Source organism: Somniosus microcephalus, chromosome 13, assembly GCF_052327205.1.
Source record: "Somniosus microcephalus isolate GS21.2 chromosome 13, FLI_Smic_1.0, whole genome shotgun sequence".
NCBI classification, from domain to species: Eukaryota; Metazoa; Chordata; class Chondrichthyes; order Squaliformes; family Somniosidae; genus Somniosus; species Somniosus microcephalus.
The window spans coordinates 188,629,530-188,652,155 of record NC_140999.1 but is presented as its reverse complement, the minus strand read 5'-3'; the positions used below and the strand labels follow the sequence as shown (position 1 = coordinate 188,652,155).

The 22,626-nt window shown below is 52.2% G+C and overlaps 1 protein-coding gene across 1 annotated transcript in view; it reads right to left on the bottom strand.

The window, feature by feature from the left end:
• gdf5 (growth differentiation factor 5) overlaps positions 1–10,639 on the bottom strand; it is a 44,220-nt gene extending 33,581 nt beyond the window's left edge. Inside the window, exon 1 of the mRNA XM_086005847.1 lies at positions 9,716–10,639. Coding sequence (XP_085861973.1) covers positions 9,716–10,208 — 493 coding nt within the window. The 5' untranslated portion in view covers positions 10,209–10,639. The remainder of the gene's footprint in view (positions 1–9,715) is intronic.
• Positions 10,640–22,626: the final 11,987 nt, after the last annotated feature.

The window sequence follows — 22,626 nt, the reverse complement described above, 5'->3', positions numbered from 1 at the left end:
CTGCCCCTGTCCCCTAACCCCTGCCCCGTCCCCTAACCCCGACCCTGTCCCTAACCTCTGCCCCTGTCCCTAACCTCTGCCCCTGTCCCTAACCCCTGACCCTGTCCCTAACCCCTGTCCCTAACATCTGCCCCTGTCCCTAACCCCTGCCCCTGTCCCTAACCCCTGCCCCTGTCCCCTAACCCCTGCCCCGTCCCTAACTCTTGCCCCTGTCCCTAACACCTGCCCCAGTCCCCTATCCGCTGCCCCAGTCCCCTAACTGCAGACCCAGTCGCTAACCCCTGACCCAGTCCCCTAACCGCTGACCCTGTCCCTAACCCTGTCCCTAACCCCTGTCCCTAACCCCTGCCCCTGTCCCTAACACCTGCCCCAGTCCCCTATCCGCTGACCCTGTCCCCTATCCGCTGCCCCAGTCCCCTAACCGCAGACCCAGTCGCTAACCCCTGACCCAGTCCCCTAACCGCTGACCCTGTCCCTAACCCCTGACCCTGTCCCTAACCCCTGACCCTGTCCATTACTGCTTACTTAGTATAGTTAATAATAACTGCAAGTGACCGCCACCTTCTTGGGCTGGAGAGAGGAGGGAGAAACCAGCCAGGTTTTCGACCCCTGATTGCACCAGCTGGGATGTGCTTGTTTATGAATATCCGTGCGAACAGATCTGTGATGCCTCTGTGTGAAGTTAGCCTGCCTCGCTCTCACCCTCTAGGCTCCCACATGAATAATGGCCAGCTTTGAGAGAGCTGATGGCCACCTGCAGGACCAGAGTCAGCACCTTGAGGAGACAGAAAGCTGAATTGGAATGATATTGTTTGGAGACAGAGAAATCTACTGGGGTGCCGCTACAACAGAATAATAAGGTGATAATTCAGTGGAGAGTATAATAACAGTATTCTAAATAACAGTCAAAGGGAACTGAGAGTCTAATATACATTGTGTATCGAATAATAGAACATAGGAACAGGAGGAGGCCATTCAGCCCCTCGAGCCTGTTCCGCCATTCAATGAGATCATGGCTGATCTGTGACCTAACTCCATTTAACCGCAGTTGCCCCATAACCCTTAATACCTTTGGTTAACAAAAATCTATCAATCTCAGATTTAAAATTGACAATTGACCCAACATTAATTGCCGATTGCGGAAGAGAGTTCCAAACTTCTACCACCCTTTGTGTGTAGAAGTGTTTCCGAACTTCACTCCTGAAAGGCCTGGCTCTAATTGTTGGACAGTGCCCTCCTAGTCCTAGACTCCCCAACCAGTGAAAATAGTTTCTCTCTAGCTACCTTATTATCGAGAGCTATACCGTACAGTCATCAAATGATGACGCAAGGTTGGCTCCTGTTCTTTTTGGGGCCATGGACAGAGGATCTATATAAAGCAACTCGCCAGATCTGGATAATGCAGGTTGGAGTTTAAATGATATTTTGGGGTTTTGCTTGACCCATCTTTGGGTTCAGGGAGAAATTTTTTGCCCGATTTTCCCTCGAGATAAAATGAATGGCAGAGCAAATTGTAAATGAATTGTTGATGGAATGGGCTTGATGGATTAATCAGTCTTTTCTTATTCCCTGCTTCTTTAGTTCATAATTTACAGACAGATACTGACGGCTTGTACATTCCCAATTGCTGCTTTGTGATTATACCTCAGCCATTTAAACCCGGGACCACCATCCTGGTCTGATGGCTCCGTCCCACACTGTGTGGACCCTTTCTCAACCGAGCCATGGAGGGGGGAGGGTCGATGTTGCTTGAGCTGGGTGATGCTTGCTCGGATTCCCAGACCGTCGTGCTTCGAAAACCTTGCCCCTGGGTCACTGGCCGAAAGCGAATAGCGTTTCAATGCAATTGGCTAGTCCATGATGTAATCACCCTGCTAATTGCATCATCACATCCTTGTGTGTTTATGAACCAGGTGAAGGACCTTGAGCTCCTCCTAGTGATCTAGATGTGGAGCAGCAGTGACGAACGGCTCGGGGCAGGTTTGCAGCAAGAGCACAATGTGAACGAGACAGAGAGGGGAAACAATACAAAGCATGTTACCAGCAGTCAAAATATTGCCCGCGTGACGCCCTTCCTTTAATATTAACGAAAGGGCTAAAATTGGGCAATAATTGAAGCAAAGGTCATGATTATGTTCGTGATTGGTTTCCCCACCAGTATTCAATTAGGCAAGCGATACAGCTAAGCGTTGAAACAGATCCTGATGTGCTAAGATGTATGAACTGCCCACCTTTGCGCTCGTTACGGTCTTGGATTTACAAGTTTGACCCTTTGTTCTTTATTTACAAATGCAAACAGAATATGCAGTAGCGCGGTCAGCATCTGTAAAGAGAAAAGACAGATTATGATGTTTCCGGGCGTCCTTATTTGAAGTTGGTTATATTTTCCAGTGCTGTGTTGCGATCTCACCAACTTCACAGCAGTGGCTTGGGTGCACAGTGACAAGGTTTGGCGCTACATAAGAACATAAGAAATCAGAGCAGGAATAGGCCACTTGGCACCTCGAGCCTGGTCCGCCATTCAATGAGATCATGGCTGATCTTGGGCTCAAAGCCACTTCCCCGCCCGCTCCCCATAACCCTTCACTCCCTTATCTTGCAAAAATCTGTCTATCTCCACCTTAAATGTATTTAATGACCCAGCCTCCACGGCTCTCTGGGGCAGAGAATTCCACAGATTTACGACCCTCTGAGTGAAGAAATTCCTCCTCATCTCAGTTCTAAAAGGGCGACCCTTTATTCTGAGACTGTGCCCCCGAGTTCTAGATTTCCCCACGAGGGGAAACATCCTCTCTGCATCTACCCTGTCGAGCCCCCTCAGTATCTTATATGTTTCAATAAGATCACCTCTCATTCTTCTAAATTCCAATGAGTAGAGGCCCAACTTGCTCAACCTTTCCTCATAAGTCAACCCCCTCATCTCAGGAATTAACTGTGTGAATCGTCTCTGAACTAGATTGAGAAAGTTACCACTGCGTCCGAATGAAAGGCTTTAAAATGTTAAACACTGTGCCAACTTGACCTCTGTTGCGTCCACTGTCTATCCTGTGGTGTGACGTGTCTGTTGGGCATGCTTGGCCAGGCGCATGCCCCAAGTGTTAAGCTAAAGACACAACACACCACAGGGACCTTTAACAAGCCTCCAAGGTTCATTGGGATCTCTTATCTAAACATCTCAAAGTAAATAAGGCCACAAGAGGGGGCAAAAAAAGTGCTGCAGGATTTTAGAATCTTTTCCCTGCCAAACCAAACCTTCCCGAATGCCTTCCCTTTTTCTAGTCGGGAATAACGTGTCAGGTAAATGCTCTGCAGGAAGGAGTAGCGAGCAAACACGGAGAAGGGAGATCCAGCTTCTATCTTGGGTCAGAAGCTGAGTTAGTTGACCTCAGTCAAGCTGGCTGTAGGTTTAAAGTTGACTTTAGCTCCCAAGACTAGAGAGTGAAATTCCAACCAAGGGTCCTACCCAATGACTGACCCCTTGCGGGAAAGTGCATGGCAGCAGATGTCAAGTGAGAACAGGATCAGGCGGAGCCACAACAACTTGTATTTATATAGCGCCTTTAACGTAGTAAAACGTCCCAAGGCGCTTTACAGGAGTGTCATAAAACAAAATTTGACACCGAGCCACATGAGGAGGAATTAGGGCAAATGACCAAAAGCTTGGTCAAAGAAGTAGGTTTTAAGGAGCGTCTTAGAGGAAGAGAGAGAGGTAACGAGGCGGAGAGGTTTAGGGAGGGAATTCCAGAGCTTAGGGCCTCGGCAGCAGAAGGCACGGCCGCCAATGGTTGAGCGATTAAAATCAGGGATGCTCAAGAGGCCAGAATTAGAGGAGCGCAGATATCTCGGGGGTTTGTAGGGCTGGGGGCGATTACAAAGCTAGGGAGGGGCGAGGCCATGGCGGGATTTGAAAACAAGGATGAGAATTTTTAAATCGAGGCGTTGCTTAACCGGGAGCCAATGTAGGTCAGCGAGCAGAGGGGTGATGGTGCGAGTTAGGACAGGGGCAGCCGAGTTTTGGATGATCTCAAGTTAATGTGGGGTAGAACGTGGGAGGCTGGCCAGGAGTGCGTTGGAATAGTCAAGTCTAGAGGTAACAAAGGCAATGTCTGGTGCTACTCACAAGAAACCAGTCCACTGACACATACACACACACACACACGCAGTCTAGGTTGTAGAGAATGACCAATTGGCAAGATAATGCAGAGCAACCGGTGGCCATGAAACTGTGCTCCAGGATGAGTAAGCGTGTCCAGGAAAGAAGGGGAGAAAATTGGACAGGAAAAGCACTGAAGAAAAGTTCTAAAATCACTGAGCATATTAAGAATTTACAGCACTACAGTTATTAGTCAGAGCACTGGCAGCAATAGTGAACCATATGTTGAACATCGAATGAGAAAGTGTACATTTATCGTAACATACAAAGGTCGAGTTTGGAATGAGGCAAAGCTCAGACATCCCACTAAAGTCCAGGTGAAGATGCATATCTGACACATTTGGTTTAAAAGTGTATTATTGTCTCGTGTTTTGAGTAGGTTTTTTTTACACTTATTTTAGTTACTGTCTGCAAATGTTTTTGATTTTCTGGGGCGCAGAGCCACACATGCTAGCTTCCCTCTGACCCTTCACCCAAGCAGCCATTCCTCAACGTGTGAGCCTAGACGGCGAGTGCCGGCGGGCTCTTCGACCATGTGAGGCATGTCGCAGCCCCATCCCAGCCGTGCTCTCACTCCCCATCCCCCACTGCTCCCGGACGTGCCCCGGCTGGTTGAGATAGTCCGAGCGAACTAGGCAAATCTTGCAGGCTCACCGTTGATCAGCCATCTTTCACCTGGCCTATAAATCGAGTACCGTACAAATCTTATGCTTTAAGGAGACCTCCCTGGGACTAATTTACAAATGCCATTTTCATTACACAAGATTCAGGATTTTTGCTGGTGTTTTGGAGCATACATTCCTAAAATGGTCTAGTTTTTACATCTACGAAAATGAAAACCAGCGGCCTTGCCTATGATTGGGCTGGCAATCCCAAGAATTGGGACCATTTTCCACAGTGCCTAGATAAATCAAATTCCATTCCTATTACATGGGCTTCTGGTCCTAGTTTGGGATAATATTCAACAACAAACAACAACTTGCATTTATATAGCGCCTTTAACGTAGTAAAATATCCCAAGACGCTTCACAGGAGCGATTATCAAACAAAATATTGACACCGAGCCACATAAGGCGATATTAAGACAGGTGACCAAAAGCTTGGTAGGTTTTAAGGAGCATCTTAAAGGAGGCGAGAGAAGTAGAGAGTGTTTTCAATGAAAGCCAGTGGCCTTATAATACAGCGGACTCCAAGTAAACACTGCCCCTTAGCCAACGCAATCTCTATTCAAGCCATTCAGGCTGGTGACTAAACTTGACAGGTGAGGCACAGGTGTGGATGCCTAAACTGGCCAGCGTGTCACCATGGCAACAGGTCCCTTTGCGCATGCACGGTGCATTCCATCTTCGTGTCCATTTTCCTGTCCATCTTTCATTATGAGAAGGAGGAAAGGAAAGGGGGAAACCAGCGAACGGATGGAAGGAGGAGAGAGAGAGAGAAAGAGAGACATTTATCCCTTTGGTAAAGGCAACTCCTCATCTTCAACTCGTTCCTCCTTCACCCTCTGTTTATCCATCCCTCTAATCTCACAGACTAGACCCGCCCTCACCCCACCCCAACCCCAACCCCACCCCCATCCTCATCCCCAAACCCCACCCCCACCCTCATCCCCAAACCCCACCCATCCCCAAACCCCGCCCTCACCCCCACCCCAATCCCAAACCCCCCACCCTCATCCCCAAACCCCACCCTCACCCCCAAACCCCAGCCTCACCCCCAAACCCCGCCCTCACCCCCAATCCCCACCCCCACCCATCCCCCATCCTCAACCTCACTCTCACCCCCAAACCCCACCTTCACCCACACTCCCGCTCCCACCCTCACCACTGACCCCCCTCACCCCTGACCCCCACCCTCACCCCGACCCCTAACCTCGCCCTCACCTCACCCCCTGCACTCCACCCTCACCCAGAACTTCACCCCCACCCTCACTCCTCCACCACTCCTAGCCCCTGGCCCAGCATGGCCTGCTCCCCTGACCCCCACCGCTCAGCTCCCCATTGGCCCACCGCCCCCCCCCCACTCCCACGCTCGAGCACGCGCACCTTACAGGTGAGGCAGTCAAGCGCAGCATCCCGAGAGCAAATATCTTCCCTCTCCCCCTCCTCACTCCCTGCTCCCCTTCCCTCTCCCCCTCCTCGCTCCCTGCTCCCCTCGCTCACTCTCTCTCCTTACCCCTCTCCCTCTCCTCCTTCCCTCTCTCCCCTCCTCACTCTCCCTCCTCACCCCTCTCCCCCTCCTCAATCCCCCTTTCCCCTCTCCCCTCCTCATTCCCCCTCCACCTCATTACCCCCTCTCCCCTCCTCACTCCCCCTGCTTCCCTCTCCTCACTCTCCCCTCCCCTCCCCCTCTTCACTCTCCCCTCCCCCTCACCCCCTCCTCACTCCCCCTGCTTCCCTCTTCTCCTCCTCACTCCCCCTCCCACTCTCCCCTTCCTCACTCCCCCACTTCCCTCTCCCCTCCTCAATCGCCCCCCAACTCTCCCCTTCCTCACTCTCCCTGCTTCCCTTTCCACTCCCCCTGTCAATCTCTCCCTCCTCACTCTCCCTCCTCACCCCTCTCCCCCTCCTTACTCTTCCTACTTCCCCCTCTCCCCTCCTCACTCTCCCTGCTTCCCCTCCCCCTCCTCACTCCCCCCTCACTCCCCCTCCCCCCTTCTCACTCCCCCACTCCCCCCTCCTCTCTCCCCTTCGCCCCTCCTCACTCCCCCCTCTCCCTCTCCTCACTCCCCCTCGCCCCTTCCTCACTCCCCCTCTCCCCTCCTCACTCCCCCTCTCCCCTCCTCACTCCCCCCTCTCCCTCTCCCCTCCTCCCTCCTCACTCCCCCCTCCTCCCCCCTCCCTCCTCCTCCCCCCCCTCCCTCCTCCTCCCCCCTCCTCCCCCTCCCCTCTCCCCCTCCTCCTCCTCACTCCCCCTCCTCCCCCCTCTCCCCCTCCTCACTCCCCCTCCTCCCCCCCTCTCCCCCTCCTCACTCCCCCTCCTCCCCCCTCTCCCCTCCTCACTCCCCCTCCTCACTCCCCCTCTCCCCTCTCTCCCCTCCTCACTCCCCCTCTCCCCTCCTCACTCCCCCTCTCCCCTCCTCACTCCCCCTCTCCCCTCCTCACTCCCCCTCCTCCCCCCTCCTCTCCCCCCTCCTCCCCCCTCTCCCCCTCCTCACTCCCCCCCTCTCCCCCTCCTCACTCCCCCTCCTCACTCCCCCTCCTCCCCCCTCCTCTCCCCCCTCCTCCCCCCTCTCCCCCTCCTCACTCCCCCCTCTCCCCCTCCTCACTCCCCCTCCTCACTCCCCCTCTCCCCCTCCTCACTCCCCCTCTCCCCCTCCTCACTCCCCCTCTCCCCCTCCTCACTCCCCCTCCTCCCTCCCCCTCTCCCCCTCCTCACTCCCCCTCCTCCCCTCCTCACTCCCCCTCCTCACTGTCCAATAGTCCAGCCCCGCGATACACAATATCTCCCCCTCCCTAAATATCTGACTTTTATGCTACTGCAAATCAAAGAAACACATTGAGCTGAGCCCATGTATCTTTATGTTTGCACACCAGTTTGTTTTCAAGATCTTCCCATGTCTTCAGGAATGGCAGTAACTATTGGGGAACAGTGAGTTACTCTGTGCCATTCTCAGTGCGAGGCTCCCTCTCTCTGTGGCGGCTCCGCTTTGCTCAGTAACACCTTGCTGTGTGAGGGCGCTGAGCCTCGCCTATTCAATTGCATTCCAATCCAGTTTAATCCAGGGAGCTGCAAAGTACAGAATACACCCGCACTTCGGCTAAAATGCAAGAGAAGGCAAGGGAGAAGACTCGCCGTGCTGCCCAGAGGGCGAGAGCGAGCATCCTGACACAAGAGACTCATTTTGGGGGCATCATTAAGTTTATTTTAAGTAGATATAAGAGTTTTTGAAACGGGGTGGGGTGGGGGGGCGGGAGAGGTCAGTTTGAGTTTTTTTTTACTAATACCTGTTGTTAAAGGGCTTTCAGTTTGCTCGGAAGCAGCTCCAACCCCTACAGTTTGCAATATCTTTCTTTTCTGGAGCTTTTCAAGTTCAGTGAAGCTTTAACAAACATCAGCAACCTAACGGGACTTCTTCCCACTTACTGATGAGGGAATGAACAGCCTTCCTGCAGCCAGTCAGAGCAACCTGCATTTTCTGATCATTTCCCCCCCTCTCTAATCGATGAGTTCAGTCCCCAGCCGCCGATCAGTCGTCGAACATGTATTGTGGATGGATTCTGGAAGAGACGGGCAAGCAGAGCCCAGGGAGCCCGCAGATTCCGAATCTGCCCAGTACCCCGGCGTGTATTCATTACAGAGTGACTCACACACTGGATCCTTTAACTCTTTCAAAAACCCATTTTCTATTTGCACACGTTGTGCGGTTGGTTTATACTGCAACAGCGCTTTAAGGGTGGAATGGTGTCAATGTCAGGGCAGTAAAGATGCCCGAAGGAGGAGCTGCTCTGGGTGGGCTTGTTGCGGGCTGGCGTTGGGTGGGAGAGGATTTGTTAAGAGACTGAATCAGACACTTGGCAGAGGCCACCGCGACAGGGGATGGCGGAGAGACAGCGAGCAAAGGGACCGATCAGAAAATCGGACATTTATTCTCAGACAACAACTTGCATTTATATAGCGCCTTTCACATAGTAGAACGTCGCAGGAGTGCACTGAGCTACATCAGGAAAGATTAGCACAGGTGACCAAAAGCTTGGTCAAAGGTGGGTTATTAAGACATAGGAATATAGTGAATGTTACACTAAAAGAGACCCAAGTCTATAGATTTCCTTCTACCAACCTGGTAGTCGCCTGATCCAATGATAATGGAGTTGTTGACTAATCACAGCGATCGATCTCTACCAACGAGTCTACAACAGACCCAGACACGAGGCGAGGAAACCCCCCAGTGGTGAAGAGCTTTGGGAACCACAGCTCCAAAGTCACCTTTTACAGTCCCTCCTAAACACGCTGCAATCACCATCCTGAGCTCTCGCTCCAAATTATTTTGATATAAGGGAAGAGATAGTGGGAGGAGGAAAAAAAAAACCCAGAACTTATCACTGATTGGAACTCATTATCTGTTGGGAGTTTCCCAAGACAGAAACGTCGCTTCTATCTATCGGTGCCCTCCCACACAACTCATTAATTGAGAATCAGAAAGTGATGTTAAAACTTGGATGTGACAAAAAAAAACCCAGCCCCAACTCCACCTGGACTCCCGAGTCCTGATCTCACGCTGGCCCAGGTGGACATCTCGCCTCCTTACCTGCCCCCGACAGTCCAGGAGCCTCCGTGTGTGTGTGTGTTTATCACAAAACATCCCCTTCCTCAACCCAAAAAACCCCCCAGACCTTTAGTCAATTTCACGGTGAAATTAACCAGCCGGGAGCGCGGATAAAAGAGGAAGGGGGGGATGGAGGGGCGAAATCCTGCCAGGTCTGTCCGGGTTGGGTATGTACCTGAGACCTTGTTCCAACTAAGGATGCGCCTGTCCAATTGCCCTGGCCAGGTGGGTACAAAGCTGGGGCGCCCTCTCCCCCCCCCCCCCGAGCTTGTGTCCAAGTCCAAGTTGACTCTTACCTTCTCCTCTGTCCACGAAACTGGTGATGGTATTCGCCAGCCCCGAGCTGCCGTTGAAGCCACTCCGCTCTGCCACGGACAGGGTCTTGTAGAGGAACAGCATGTAATCGTGAGGGGTCACCTGGGCAATCCCAGCGTTCTCCTTGGACCTCCTGGAACCGGTGCCGGCCGCTCCCGCCTCGGCTCTGCCTTTCTCCAGCTTGGCGGCCCCCTCCTCCCCAGCCCTGGGGTGGTGGTGGCCTCTCTTGCTCCCCGAGGCTGCTGCTCTAACGCCTGCCGTCCCTCTCCTGGCCTCTGGGCTCCATCGCCCAGCCCCGGGGTTCTGGCCCTTCCCAGAGAGGTTCCTTTTGCCCGCCCCGGCCCCGGGGACCCCCTGGCGGACAGCGGCGTGGCTCTTCCCGGAGTGGCCGGCCGCTGCCGAGCCCGGACTGGGCAGGTACCAGAAGCAGCTCAGAGACCAGATGAGAAGGGTGAGATTTCTCAGTACTTCCATGCTCCGAGCTCGCCAGGGACACACTCTCCCAGATCGACGCCAAGCTGCGAATGCAACAACTTCCAGACAAACTTCTCCAAAACTTTCCTCCGAACTTTATGAATCTGTCCCATAGTGGAATACCTCTGATCACAGTCAATCTCGGACTCTTTCAGATAGAAAAGGGACCAGAAGGTAGAAAATAAACAGCTTCTCTTTTGCGAAGCCTCCTTTCTCTAGCCCAAGGGGTGACTCAGTCTTGTTTAAATCCCAAATCCAAGAGGCAGAAATGGCGTAATCCTGCCCAGCGCCCTCTCTCTTAAAAACTCCCAAACTTTGAATCATTTCCAGTAAAAATATTTCACACTCAGATTGCGGCCAGAGGCAGGTGCGCGCGGTCCTTGCAAACCTGCTCTCAGGAATCGACCAGAGAATTTAAACAACTCTGCGAGAGAGAGAAAAAAATCTCTTTAATTACTTGCTGATGTTGAGCAGTCAGCCTGTCCGAAGCTGTTTAGGTGCAATATATTTCTGTAAAATAAAACATAGGCTGAATCTCCACGATCTGATGTGCAGTTTTTGGAAGCAGTGAGATTGCACGCTTCATTTCCAAACGCCACATGCTTGACTTCTCCGTCCTTTGCAGATTAGCAAGGTGAAATATGTTTATGGAAACAAAATTCTGGGCCGGTTGGGTGCATTAGCAAGACATTCAGTTCGTAACCAAATTTAATGTGTTTTTTTTAAATTAAAAAATGAGCCCTCCCGCCCCACATAAAAAGCATGTCAATTCATCACATTTAATATAGAATCTTTAACATGGAACAGCCCAGGGGAGTTTGGGGGGAAGTTAACAGGCATCTTCGACATCCTCACTTGTTTCATCCTATCTAAACTCCAACTCCTCCCAAACTCTACCACCCCCTTGCATTCCATTCGGCACTAACTCCCGAATCACCTCTCATCCCAAAAATCCCCACCTGCTACCCTTCCCCGGGGCGTCTGCATCAACATCTTCATTGCAGCCACAAGGGAGACTGTTGGTGGCTTTCACCCAGATGGTTTCAGTGCTGTGGGTGGGCAGAGACCAGACTGAAGTGATTTAGACATGGCAGGTTAAGGGTTGGCGACCACAACACAGTCAAGGACTTTTAGAAAGGAGGAAGAGCTTAGGCTGACACTCCCAGTGCAGTGCTGAGGCAGTGCCGCACTGTCGGAGGTGCCGTCTTTCGGATGAGATGTTAAACCGAGGCCCCGTCTGCTCTCTCAGGTGGATGTAAAAGATCCCGCGGCACTATTTCGAAGAGGAGCAGGGGAGTTCTCCCCGGTGTCCTGGCCAATATTTATCCCTCAAATAGTAAACTATTTTATAGGCACATAAATAAAGAAAGGAAGGTCCAGATGGGAATAAGGTCACTAAGGGATGAAGAGGGCAATACCACAGGCAACGATAGAGAGATGGCAGAGATATTAAATGATTACTTTGCTTCAGTATTTACCAGGTTGATAGAACAGGTGGGCATGACATTGGATCATGAGATTAGTAATAAAATAAATGCATTTAAAATAAAAAGAGGAGATATTATTAAATAAACTAATCAGACCCAAAGAGGATAAAACCCCTGGTCCGGATGGATTACATCCGCGCATTTTAAAAGAATCTAGGGAAGAAATAGCAGAGGCATCACCACACATATTTAGTAATTCATTAGAAAAAGGTGTAGTGCCAGAGGACTGGCAGATAGCTAACATAATACTTATATTTAAGAAGGGAGATAGAACATATCCAGGGAATTATAGACCAGTCAGCTTAACATCGGTGGTAGGAAAAATAATGGAATTCCTATTAAAGGAGAAAATAGAAGAACATCTAGGAGCCAAATATATAATAATGAATAGTCAGCATGAATTTCAAAAGGGAACATCTTGCTTGACCAACCTCATTGAATTTTTTGAAGAGGTAACTGAAAGTAGACAAGGGTAATGCAGTAGATGTAATTTATCTAGATTTTCAAAAGGCCTTCGATAAGGTACCACATAATAGACTAATAAATGTCAGAGAATGTGGAGTCAGGGGACAAGTAGCATATTGGACAGCTAGCTGGCTTCAAGACAGAAAGCAGAGAGTAGGGGTAAAGGGTAGCTATTCAAAGTGGCAGAAGGTGGGAAGTGGTGTTCCACAACGATCAGTGCTGGGACCACTGTTATTCACAATTTTTTTTAATTCGTTCATGGGGTGTGGGTGTTGCTGGCAAGGCCAGCATTTATTGCCCATCCCTAATTGCCCTTGAGAAGGTGGTGGTGAGCCGCCTTCTTGAACCGCTGCAGTCTGTGAGGTGAAGGTGCTCCCACAGCGCTGTTAGGGAGGGAGTTCCAGAATTTTGACCCAGCAACGATGAAGGAACGGCCGATATATTTCCAAGTCAGGATGGTGTGTGACTTGGAGAGGAACTTGGACGTGGTGGTGGTCCCATGGGCCTGCTGCCCTAGGCGGTAGAGGTTGCAGGTTTGGGAGGTGCTGTCGAAGAAGCCTTGGCGAGTTGCTGCATTGCATCTTGTAGATGGTACACACTGCAGCCACGGTGCGCCGGTGGTGGAGGGAGTGAATGTTTAAGGTGGTGGACGGGGTGCCAATCAAGTGGGCTGCTTTGTCTTGGATGGTGTTGAGCTTCTTGAGTGTTGTTGGAGCTGCACTCATCCAGGCAAGTGGAGAGTATTCCATCACACTCCTGACGTGCCTTGTAGATGGTGGAAAGGCTTGAGGGAGTCAGGAGGTGAGACACTCACTGCAGAATACCTAGCCTCTGACCTGCTCTTGTTGCCACAGTATTTATGTGGCTGGTCCAGTTAAGTTTCTGGTCAATGGTGACCCCCAGGATGTTGATGGTGGGGGATTCGGCGATGGAGATAGTCATTGCCTGGCACTTCTGTGGCGCAAATGTTACCTGCCACTTATCAGCCCAAGCCTGAATGTCATCCAGCTCTTGTTGCATATGAGCATGGACTGCTTCATTATCTGAGCAGTTGTGAATGGCACTGAACACTGTGCTGTCATCAGCAAACATCCCCACTTCTGACCTTATGATGGAGGGAAGGTCATTGATGAAGCAGCTGAAGATGGTTAGGCCTAGGACACTGCCCTGAGGAACTTCCGCAGCAATGTCCTGGGGCTGAGATGATTGACCTCCAACCACCACAACCATCTTCCTTTGTGCTAGGTATGACTCCAGCCAGTGGAGAGTTTTCCCCCGATTCCAATTGACTTCAGTTTTACTGGGGCTCCTTGATGCCACACTCGGTCAAATGCTGCCTTGATATCAAGGGCAGTCCCTCTCACCTCACCTCTGGAATTCAGCTCTTTTATCCATGTTTGGACCAAGGCTGTAATGAGGTCTGGAGCCAAGTGGTCCTGGCCGAACCCAAACTGGGCATCAGTGAGTAGGTGAGTAAGTGCTGCTTGATAGCACTGTCGACAACACCTTCCATCACTTTGCTAATGATTGAGAGTAGACTGATGGGGCGGTAATTGGCCAGATTGGATTTGTCCTGCTTTTTATGGACAGGACATACCTGGGCAGTTTTCCACATTGTCGGATAGATGCCAGTGTTGTAGCTGTACTGGAACAGCTTGGCTAGAGGTGCGGCTTGTTCTAGAGCACAAGTCTTCAGCACGACAGCCGGGATGTTGTTGGAGCCCATAGTCTTTGCTGTATCCAGTGCGCTCAGTCGTTTCTTGATACCACGTGGAATGAATCGAATTGGCTGAAGACTGGCTTCTGTGGTGGTGGGAACCTCAGGAGGAGGCTGATATGGATCATCCACACAGCACTTCTGGCTGAAGATGGCTGCAAACACTTCAGCTTCATTTTCTGGACTCACGTGCTGGGCTCCACCATCATTGAGCATGGGGATATTCATGGAGCCTCCTCCTCCCGTTAGTTGTTTAATGGTCCACCACCATTCACGACTGGATGTGGCAGGACTGCAGAACTTTGATCTGATCCGTTGATTGTAGGATCGCTTAGCTCTGTCTACAGCATGCTGTTTCTGCTTTTTAGCATGCATGTAATCCTGTGTTGCAGCTTCCCCAGTTTGGCACTGCATTTTTAGGTATGCCTGGTGCTGCTCCTGGCATGCTCTTCTACACTCCTTATTGAACCAGGGTTGGTCCCCTGGCTTGCTGGTAATGGTAGAGTGAGGGATATGCCGGACCATGAGGTTACAGATTGTGGTGGAATACAATTCTGCTGCTTCTGATGGCCCACAGTGCCTTATGGATGCCCAGTTTTGAGCTGCTAGACTTTGGAATCCAAAACACAATTTCTAAATTTGCGGATGACACCAAATTGGGGGGATAGTCAATACTGAGGAGGACTGCAACAAATTACAGGAGGACATTAATAAACCTGCATATAATTGGCAAATGAAGTTCAACACAGATAAATGTGAGGTATTACATTTTGGTAGGAAGAATAGGGAGGTCACTTATCACTTGGCGGGTGCGAGTCTAGGTGGGGTAGAGGAACAAAGGGTCTCGGAGTACAAATACACAAATCGCTAAAAGTAGCCACACAGGTTAACAAGGCCATAAAAAAGCAAACCAAGCACTAGGGTTTATTTCTGGAGGGATGGAACTGAAAAGTAGGGAGGTTATGCTAAACCTGTATCGAACCTTGGTTCGACCACACTTGGATTACTGCGTACAGTTCTGGTCGCCATATTATAGAGAGGATATAGAGGCACTGGAGAGGTTGCAGAGAAGATTTACAAGGATGATACCAGAAATGTGAGGGTATACATATCAGGAAAGGATGAACAGGCTGAGTCTCTTTTCTCTTGATAAAAAGAAGGCTGAGGGGTGACCTAATAGAGGTCTTTAAAATTATGAAAGGTTTTGATAGAGTGGATACAGAGAGAGTGTTTCCACTTGTGGAGAAGAGCAAAACTAGAGGCCATCAATATAAGATAGTCACCAAGAAATCCAATAGGGAATTCAGAAGAAACTTCTTTACCCAGAGAGTGGTGAGAATGTGGAACTTGCTACCACAGGGAGTGGTTGAAGCGAATAGTATAGATGCATTTAAGGGGAGGCTAGACAAGCGTATGAGGGAGAAGGGAATAGAGGGTTACGCTGATAGCGTTAGATGAGGAAAGACAGGAGGAGGCTCGAGTGGAGCATAAACACCGGCATGGACTGGTTGGGCCGAATGGCCTGTTTCTGTGCCGTATATCCTGTGTAAATCCATGGGTTCCTCGCGGCCGATATTGGAGGTGAGGATGCAGGGGGAGGAGTTGGAGGAGGAGGGATTTGTGGTGGGGAAAATGAGTCGGGGAATGGCTTTCTGAGTTGTCTCTATTTCTACAGCTGCTGTGTGTAAATCAATCAACAGGGAGTGAGACTGATTTAGGTGGACGCTGATCAGAGCTGCATTATATTAGGTGCGAGCGCCAAATGTATTCATGAAACAAAGGTAAACAAGATGTGTTTACATTGTACATTTTATAATTTATCTATAAAAACAATCAGCTGTATATTAAAATACCTCTGCTTTTTTTTGCATTTCCTGCTTCTATATCCTGGGATGAGAGGGTTGTCCAATGAGGAGAGATTGAGTAGATTGGGCCTATATATTCTGGAGTTTAGAAGAATGAGAGGTGATCTCATTGAAATGCATACAATTCTTAGAGGGCTTGACAGGGTAGATGCTGAGAGGTTGTTTCCCCTGGCTGGAGAGTCTAGAACTAGGGGTCACAGTCTCAGGATAAGGGGTTGGTCCATTTAGGACTGAGATGAGGAGGAACTTCTTCACTCAGAGGGTTGTGAATCTTTGGAATTCTCTACCCCAGAGGGCTGAGGAGGCTCAGTCTTTGAGTATATTCAAGACAGAGATCAATAGATTTTTGACTCTAGGGGAATCAAGGGATTATGGGGATCGGGCGGGAAAGTGGAGTTGAGGTCTGATATACCTATCAATTCGCCCAATAAAAAGCGACGAGTTAGGAACGTAACTAAAGGTTTTTATTGACTAAATAACAGAGCCCACCCTCGTGGGTGATCGGGTCCAACAAGGAGGAATACCAGCCAGTCGACTACCTTTATACCTGGGCAGGTAGGTGGAGCCATGGGTGGAGTCGGAGGTGGTCAGCCCAGGTATAACAGCGCGACAAGAGGCGACCTCGTATAGTGATACAACAGTGAGAACAGTGATAACAATACAACAGTGATAACTATAGTGTAACGATAGTGAACGATAAAAGTGGTTTACCACATTCACCCCTTGTTTAGATTTGAGTCCGGCGGGGTGAAGTGTACTACCAGTTCTGGTATGTCAGTCTGTCCGGAGGCCTCGTGAGCCTCTCCGATCGTCGCAGCGGCGGTGCTGCATTATCCGGTGTTAATGCTGGTGTCTGCGTGGTCGGCGAAGGCTCGTGGGGTTCCGGCATGCCGTCTACCTGGGCTGGAATTGGGGGGGTGGTGGGGGGGGGTAAAGGTGGTGTCTCCGGAGTGCCCGAGGGTGCGAGGTCTCGTAAGGAGACAGTGTCCTCCCGCCCGTCTGGGTAAGCCACGTAGGCGTACTGGGGGTTGGCGTGCAGGAGGTTCACCCTCTCGACCAGGGGGTCCGTTTTATGGGCCCTCACGTGCTTTCGCAGCAAGACGGGCCCCGGAGAGGTCAGCCAGGTTGGTAGAGTGGTTCCCGTAGTCGACTTCCTGGGGAAAACAAACATTCGTTCATGGGGGGTGGCGTTAACGGCAGTGCAAAGTAGTGACCGGATGGAGTGCAGCGCTGTCGGGAGGACTTCCTGCCAGCGGGAGGTTGGGAGGCCCTTAGACTTTAAGGCTAAGAGGACGGCCTTCCATACCGTCGCGTTCTCTCTTTCCACCTGGCCGTTCCCTCGGGGGTTGTAGCTGGTGGTCCTACTTGCTGCAATACCTCTCGCTAGTAGGAACTGACGGAGTTCCTCGCTCATGAAGGAGGAGCCCCGGTCACTATGTATATAGTTCGGGAACCCGAACAAGGCGAAGAGGTCGTTCAGGCACTTGATGACCGTGGTACTGGTCATGTCTGGGCAGGGGAAGGCAAAAGGGAAACGGGAGTACTCATCAACGATGTTGAGGAAGTACACATTGCGGTCAGATGACGGTAGAGGCCCCTTAAAGTCGATGCTCAGGCGCTCGAAGGGGCGGGTGGCCTTGATCAGGCTTGCTCTGTCCGGCCTATAGAAGTGCGGTTTGCACTCGGCGCAGGTCTGGCAGGTCCTGGTCATGGTCCTGACCTCCTCGATGGAGTAGGTCAGGTTGCGGGCCTTAATGAAATGGTAAAGTCTGGTGACCCCGGGGTGGCAGAGGTCGTTGTGGAGGGTCTGAAGTCTATCAATATGCGCGCTGGCGCATGTAATTCGTGAAAGAGCATCAGGGGGTTCGTTCAGCTTACCTGGCCGGTACAAGATATCATAATCGTAGGTGGATAGCTCGATTCTCCACCTCAAGATCTTGTCATTCTTGATTTTGCCCCTCAGCTTGTTATTAAACATGAAAGCAACCGAACGTTGGTCGGTGAGGAGGGTAAATCGTTTGCCTGCCAGGTAATGCCTCCAGCGCCGTACCGCCTCCACAATTGCCTGGGCTTCATTCTCAACCGACGAGTGTCGGATCTCGGGGCCCTGTAGGGTCCTTGAGAAGAAGGCCACCGGCCTCCCCTCCTGGTTAAGGGTAGCGGCTAGGGCGAAGTCGGATGCATCGCTCTCCACTTGGAAGGGGATGGACTCATCCACTGCGTGCATTGTGGCCTTGGCTATGTCTCCCTTGATGAGGGAGAAGGCTGCGCACGCTTCCTCCGTGAGGGGGAAGGATGTGGACTTCATGAGGGGTCTGGCTTTGTCCGCATAATTGGGCACCCATTGGGCATAGTAGGCGAAGAGCCCCAGGGTTCTCTTAAGTGCCTTAGGGCAGTGGAGGAGGGGTAGCTCCATGAGGGGGCGCATTCTTTCGGGGTCGGGGCCGATGAGTCCGTTCTCTACTACACAGCCAAGGATGGCAAGGCGCAAGGTGTTAAACACACATTTCTCCTTATTGTAGGTGAGGTTCAGCCGTTGGGCCGTACGGAGGAATTTCTCCAGATTCACGTCATGGTCCTGCCGGTCGCGGCCGCAGATGGTGACGTTATCTAGATAGGGGAATGTGGCCTGCAGTCCGTTCTGGTCAACCATCCGGTCCATCTCCCTTTGGAAGACCGAGACCCCGTTGGTGACACCGAAGGGGACCCTAAGGAAGTGGTTTAGGCGCCCATTCGCCTCGAAGGCGGTGTACTGGCGGTCCTCGGGGTGGATAGGGAGTTGGTGGTAGGCCGACTTAAGGTCGATGGTCGAGAATACGCGGTATTGTGCAATCTGATTGACCATGTCAGATATGCGGGGAAGGGGGTATGCGTCCAGCTGGGTGTATCTGTTTATGGTCTGGCTGTAGTCGATGACCAGGCGATTTTTATCGCCGGTCTTAACGACCACGACCTGGGCACGCCAGGGGCTGTTGCTCCCCTCGATAATGCCCTCTTTCAGGAGGCGCCGCACCTCAGAGCTAATGAAGGCTCTGTCCCCAGCGCTGTACCGCCTGCTCTTGGTAGCGACGGGTTTGCAGTCGGGGGTGAGGTTAGCGAACAGGGAAGGTGGCGGCACCTTGAGGGTGGATAGGCTGCAGGTGTTACGCAGTGGGCGGTTTAACATTCGCTGGTTGTCGACTGTGAGTGGGGGGAGGGGTCCACCGTATGCTAGGGTTACACTTTGGAGGTGGGATTGGAAGTCCAGCCCTAGTAGGACGGCAGCGCAGAGCTGGGGGAGGACGAGGAGTTTAAAATTTTTATACTCCGTACCCTTAACCGACAAGGTCACAACACAGTAGCCGCTAATGTCCGTGGCGTGGGACCTCGATGCCATCGAGATTCGGTTGCGCGTTGGCAGGACAGGGAGGGAGTAGTGGCTCACCGTGTCTGGGTGGATGAAGCTCTCCGTGCTTCCGCTGTCGAACAGGCAGGTCGTGGCGTGGCCGTTTACTTTGATGTCCATCATCGACTTGGACAGGTGGTGTGGGCGGGCTTGATCCAGAGTGACGGAGGCTAGTGTGTAGGTAAGCGAGTCGTTGTCGTCTGCGGGCGAGGCGGTCGTCGGGTCCGGAGGCCCGGTGGCAGTCGGGCGTGGTGGGTAAAATGGCGTCTCCCACGAGGTAGGACAAAATGGCGGAGAAGATGGCTGCTCCCATAACTCACATGAGGCACTATTGGGGTCGGTTGCCTTGATCAAAGATGGCCGCCCCCATGACTCACGTGTGGGGATGCTGGCCTCAGTTGCCTTGAAAGAAGATGGCCGCCCCCACAGTTCGTGTGAGGCACTGCTGGCCTCTGAAGATCTGCTCCTGCAGGCCTTAGAGAAGTGGCCTTTCTTCCTGCGGGTTGAGCAGGTAGAGTTCCTGGCTGGGCAGCGCGACCTCGGGTGCTTCTCCTGGCCGCAAAAGAAGCAGCCGGCGGCCCGATCGCGGGTGCCCGATGTCGGAGCCGGTACCGGGGGTGGCGGTCCCGATCGGGTCCGGGACGCCGACGCTGAGGTAGGTCCCGGGGGCGGCGCTGCGAAGGGTATTGTGGTAGGGGTCGGGCCCGAGTCCCAGGGTCGCGAGCAGTACCTGGAAAACGCCTCCTGGTCCTGATGGGCCACCTCTAGGGAGAGAGCGAGGGCTTCAGCTTTGTCCAGGTCGAGGTCTTTAGCTTCAAGCAGTCTTTGCCGTGAGTAGTCGGACCGTAGGCCTTTCACAAAGGCATCGCGGATATTATCTTCCGTATTTTCAACAGCCGTCACCGCTTTAAAGTCACAGTTCCTGCCGAGTGCTCTTAGCGCCCGTAAAAATTCAGCTACAGACTCTCCTGGCTGTTGCGGGCGGGATCTTAGGAGGTGCCTGGTGTACATGTAATTTACCGGGCTCCGGTACTGCTGTTTCAGTAGGTTGATAGCGGCCTCGTATGTAGTCGTGTCCTGGATGAGTGCGTATACTCTCGGGCTCGCTTGGGCGTTCAGAACTCTTAGTTTGGATCTCTGAGGGACGCTGGATTCTTCCAGGTAGGATTCGAAGCAGCCCAGCCAGTGTTTGAAGTCGAGGGCTGAGTTTGCTGCCTGTGGGTTTAGATCCAGGTACGGTGGTTTGAGGGCTTGCAGCCAAGCCGGCTGGTGTGGCTGGTGTAGCCCGGTGTCTGAAAGCTGCTGTGGCTGTGCTTCTGGGAGGGCTTCTGGCTGGCCAGTAGTAGACATCTTTAAAATTTAGTCAATAAAATTGATATACCTATCAATTCGTCCAATAAAAAGCGACGAGTTAGGAACGTAACTAAAGGTTTTTATTGACTAAATAACAGAGCCCACCCTCGTGGGTGATCGGGTCCAACAAGGAGGAATACCAGCCAGTCGACTACCTTTATACCTGGGCAGGTAGGTGGAGCCATGGGCGGAGTCGGAGGTGGTCAGCCCAGGTATAACAGCGCGACAAGAGGCGACCTCGTATAGTGATACAACAGTGAGAACAGTGAGAACAATACAACAGTGATAACTATAGTGTAACGATAGTGAACGATAAAAGTGGTTTACCACATTCACCCCTTGTTTAGATTTGAGTCCGGCGGGGTGAAGTGTACTACCAGTTCTGGTATGTCAGTCTGTCCGGAGGCCTCGTGAGCCTCTCCGATCGTCGCAGCGGCGGTGCTGCATTATCCGGTGTTAATGCTGGTGTCTGCGTGGTCGGCGAAGGCTCGTGGGGTTCCGGCATGCCGTCTACCTGGGCTGGAATTGGGGGGGTGGTGGGGGGGGGTAAAGGTGGTGTCTCCGGAGTGCCCGAGGGTGCGAGGTCTCGTAAGGAGACAGTGTCCTCCCGCCCGTCTGGGTAAGCCACGTAGGCGTACTGGGGGTTGGCGTGCAGGAGGTTCACCCTCTCGACCAGGGGGTCCGTTTTATGGGCCCTCACGTGCTTTCGCAGCAAGACGGGCCCCGGAGAGGTCAGCCAGGTTGGTAGAGTGGTTCCCGTAGTCGACTTCCTGGGGAAAACAAACATTCGTTCATGGAGGGTGGCGTTAACGGCAGTGCAAAGTAGTGACCGGATGGAGTGCAGCGCTGTCGGGAGGACTTCCTGCCAGCGGGAGGTTGGGAGGCCCTTAGACTTTAAGGCTAAGAGGACGGCCTTCCATACCGTCGCGTTCTCTCTTTCCACCTGGCCGTTCCCTCGGGGGTTGTAGCTGGTGGTCCTACTTGCTGCAATACCTCTCGCTAGTAGGAACTGACGGAGTTCCTCGCTCATGAAGGAGGAGCCCCGGTCACTATGTATATAGTTCGGGAACCCGAACAAGGCGAAGAGGTCGTTCAGGCACTTGATGACCGTGGTACTGGTCATGTCTGGGCAGGGGAAGGCAAAAGGGAAACGGGAGTACTCATCAACGATGTTGAGGAAGTACACATTGCGGTCAGATGACGGTAGAGGCCCCTTAAAGTCGATGCTCAGGCGCTCGAAGGGGCGGGTGGCCTTGATCAGGCTTGCTCTGTCCGGCCTATAGAAGTGCGGTTTGCACTCGGCGCAGGTCTGGCAGTTCCTGGTCATGGTCCTGACCTCCTCGATGGAGTAGGTCAGGTTGCGGGCCTTAATGAAATGGTAAAGTCTGGTGACCCCGGGGTGGCAGAGGTCGTTGTGGAGGGTCTGAAGTCTATCAATATGCGTGCTGGCGCATGTAATTCGTGAAAGAGCATCAGGGGGTTCGTTCAGCTTACCTGGCCGGTACAAGATATCATAATCGTAGGTGGATAGCTCGATTCTCCACCTCAAGATCTTGTCATTCTTGATTTTGCCCCTCAGCTTGTTATTAAACATGAAAGCAACCGAACGTTGGTCGGTGAGGAGGGTAAATCGTTTGCCTGCCAGGTAATGCCTCCAGCGCCGTACCGCCTCCACAATTGCCTGGGCTTCATTCTCGACCGACGAGTGTCGGATCTCGGGGCCCTGTAGGGTCCTTGAGAAGAAGGCCACCGGCCTCCCCTCCTGGTTAAGGGTAGCGGCTAGGGCGAAGTCGGATGCATCGCTCTCCACTTGGAAGGGGATGGACTCATCCACTGCGTGCATTGTGGCCTTGGCTATGTCTCCCTTGATGAGGGAGAAGGCCGCGCACGCTTCCTCCGTGAGGGGGAAGGATGTGGACTTCATGAGGGGTCTGGCTTTGTCCGCATAATTGGGCACCCATTGGGCATAGTAGGCGAAGAGCCCCAGGGTTCTCTTAAGTGCCTTAGGGCAGTGGAGGAGGGGTAGCTCCATGAGGGGGCGCATTCTTTCGGGGTCGGGGCCGATGAGTCCGTTCTCTACTACACAGCCAAGGATGGCAAGGCGCGAGGTGTTAAACACACATTTCTCCTTATTGTAGGTGAGGTT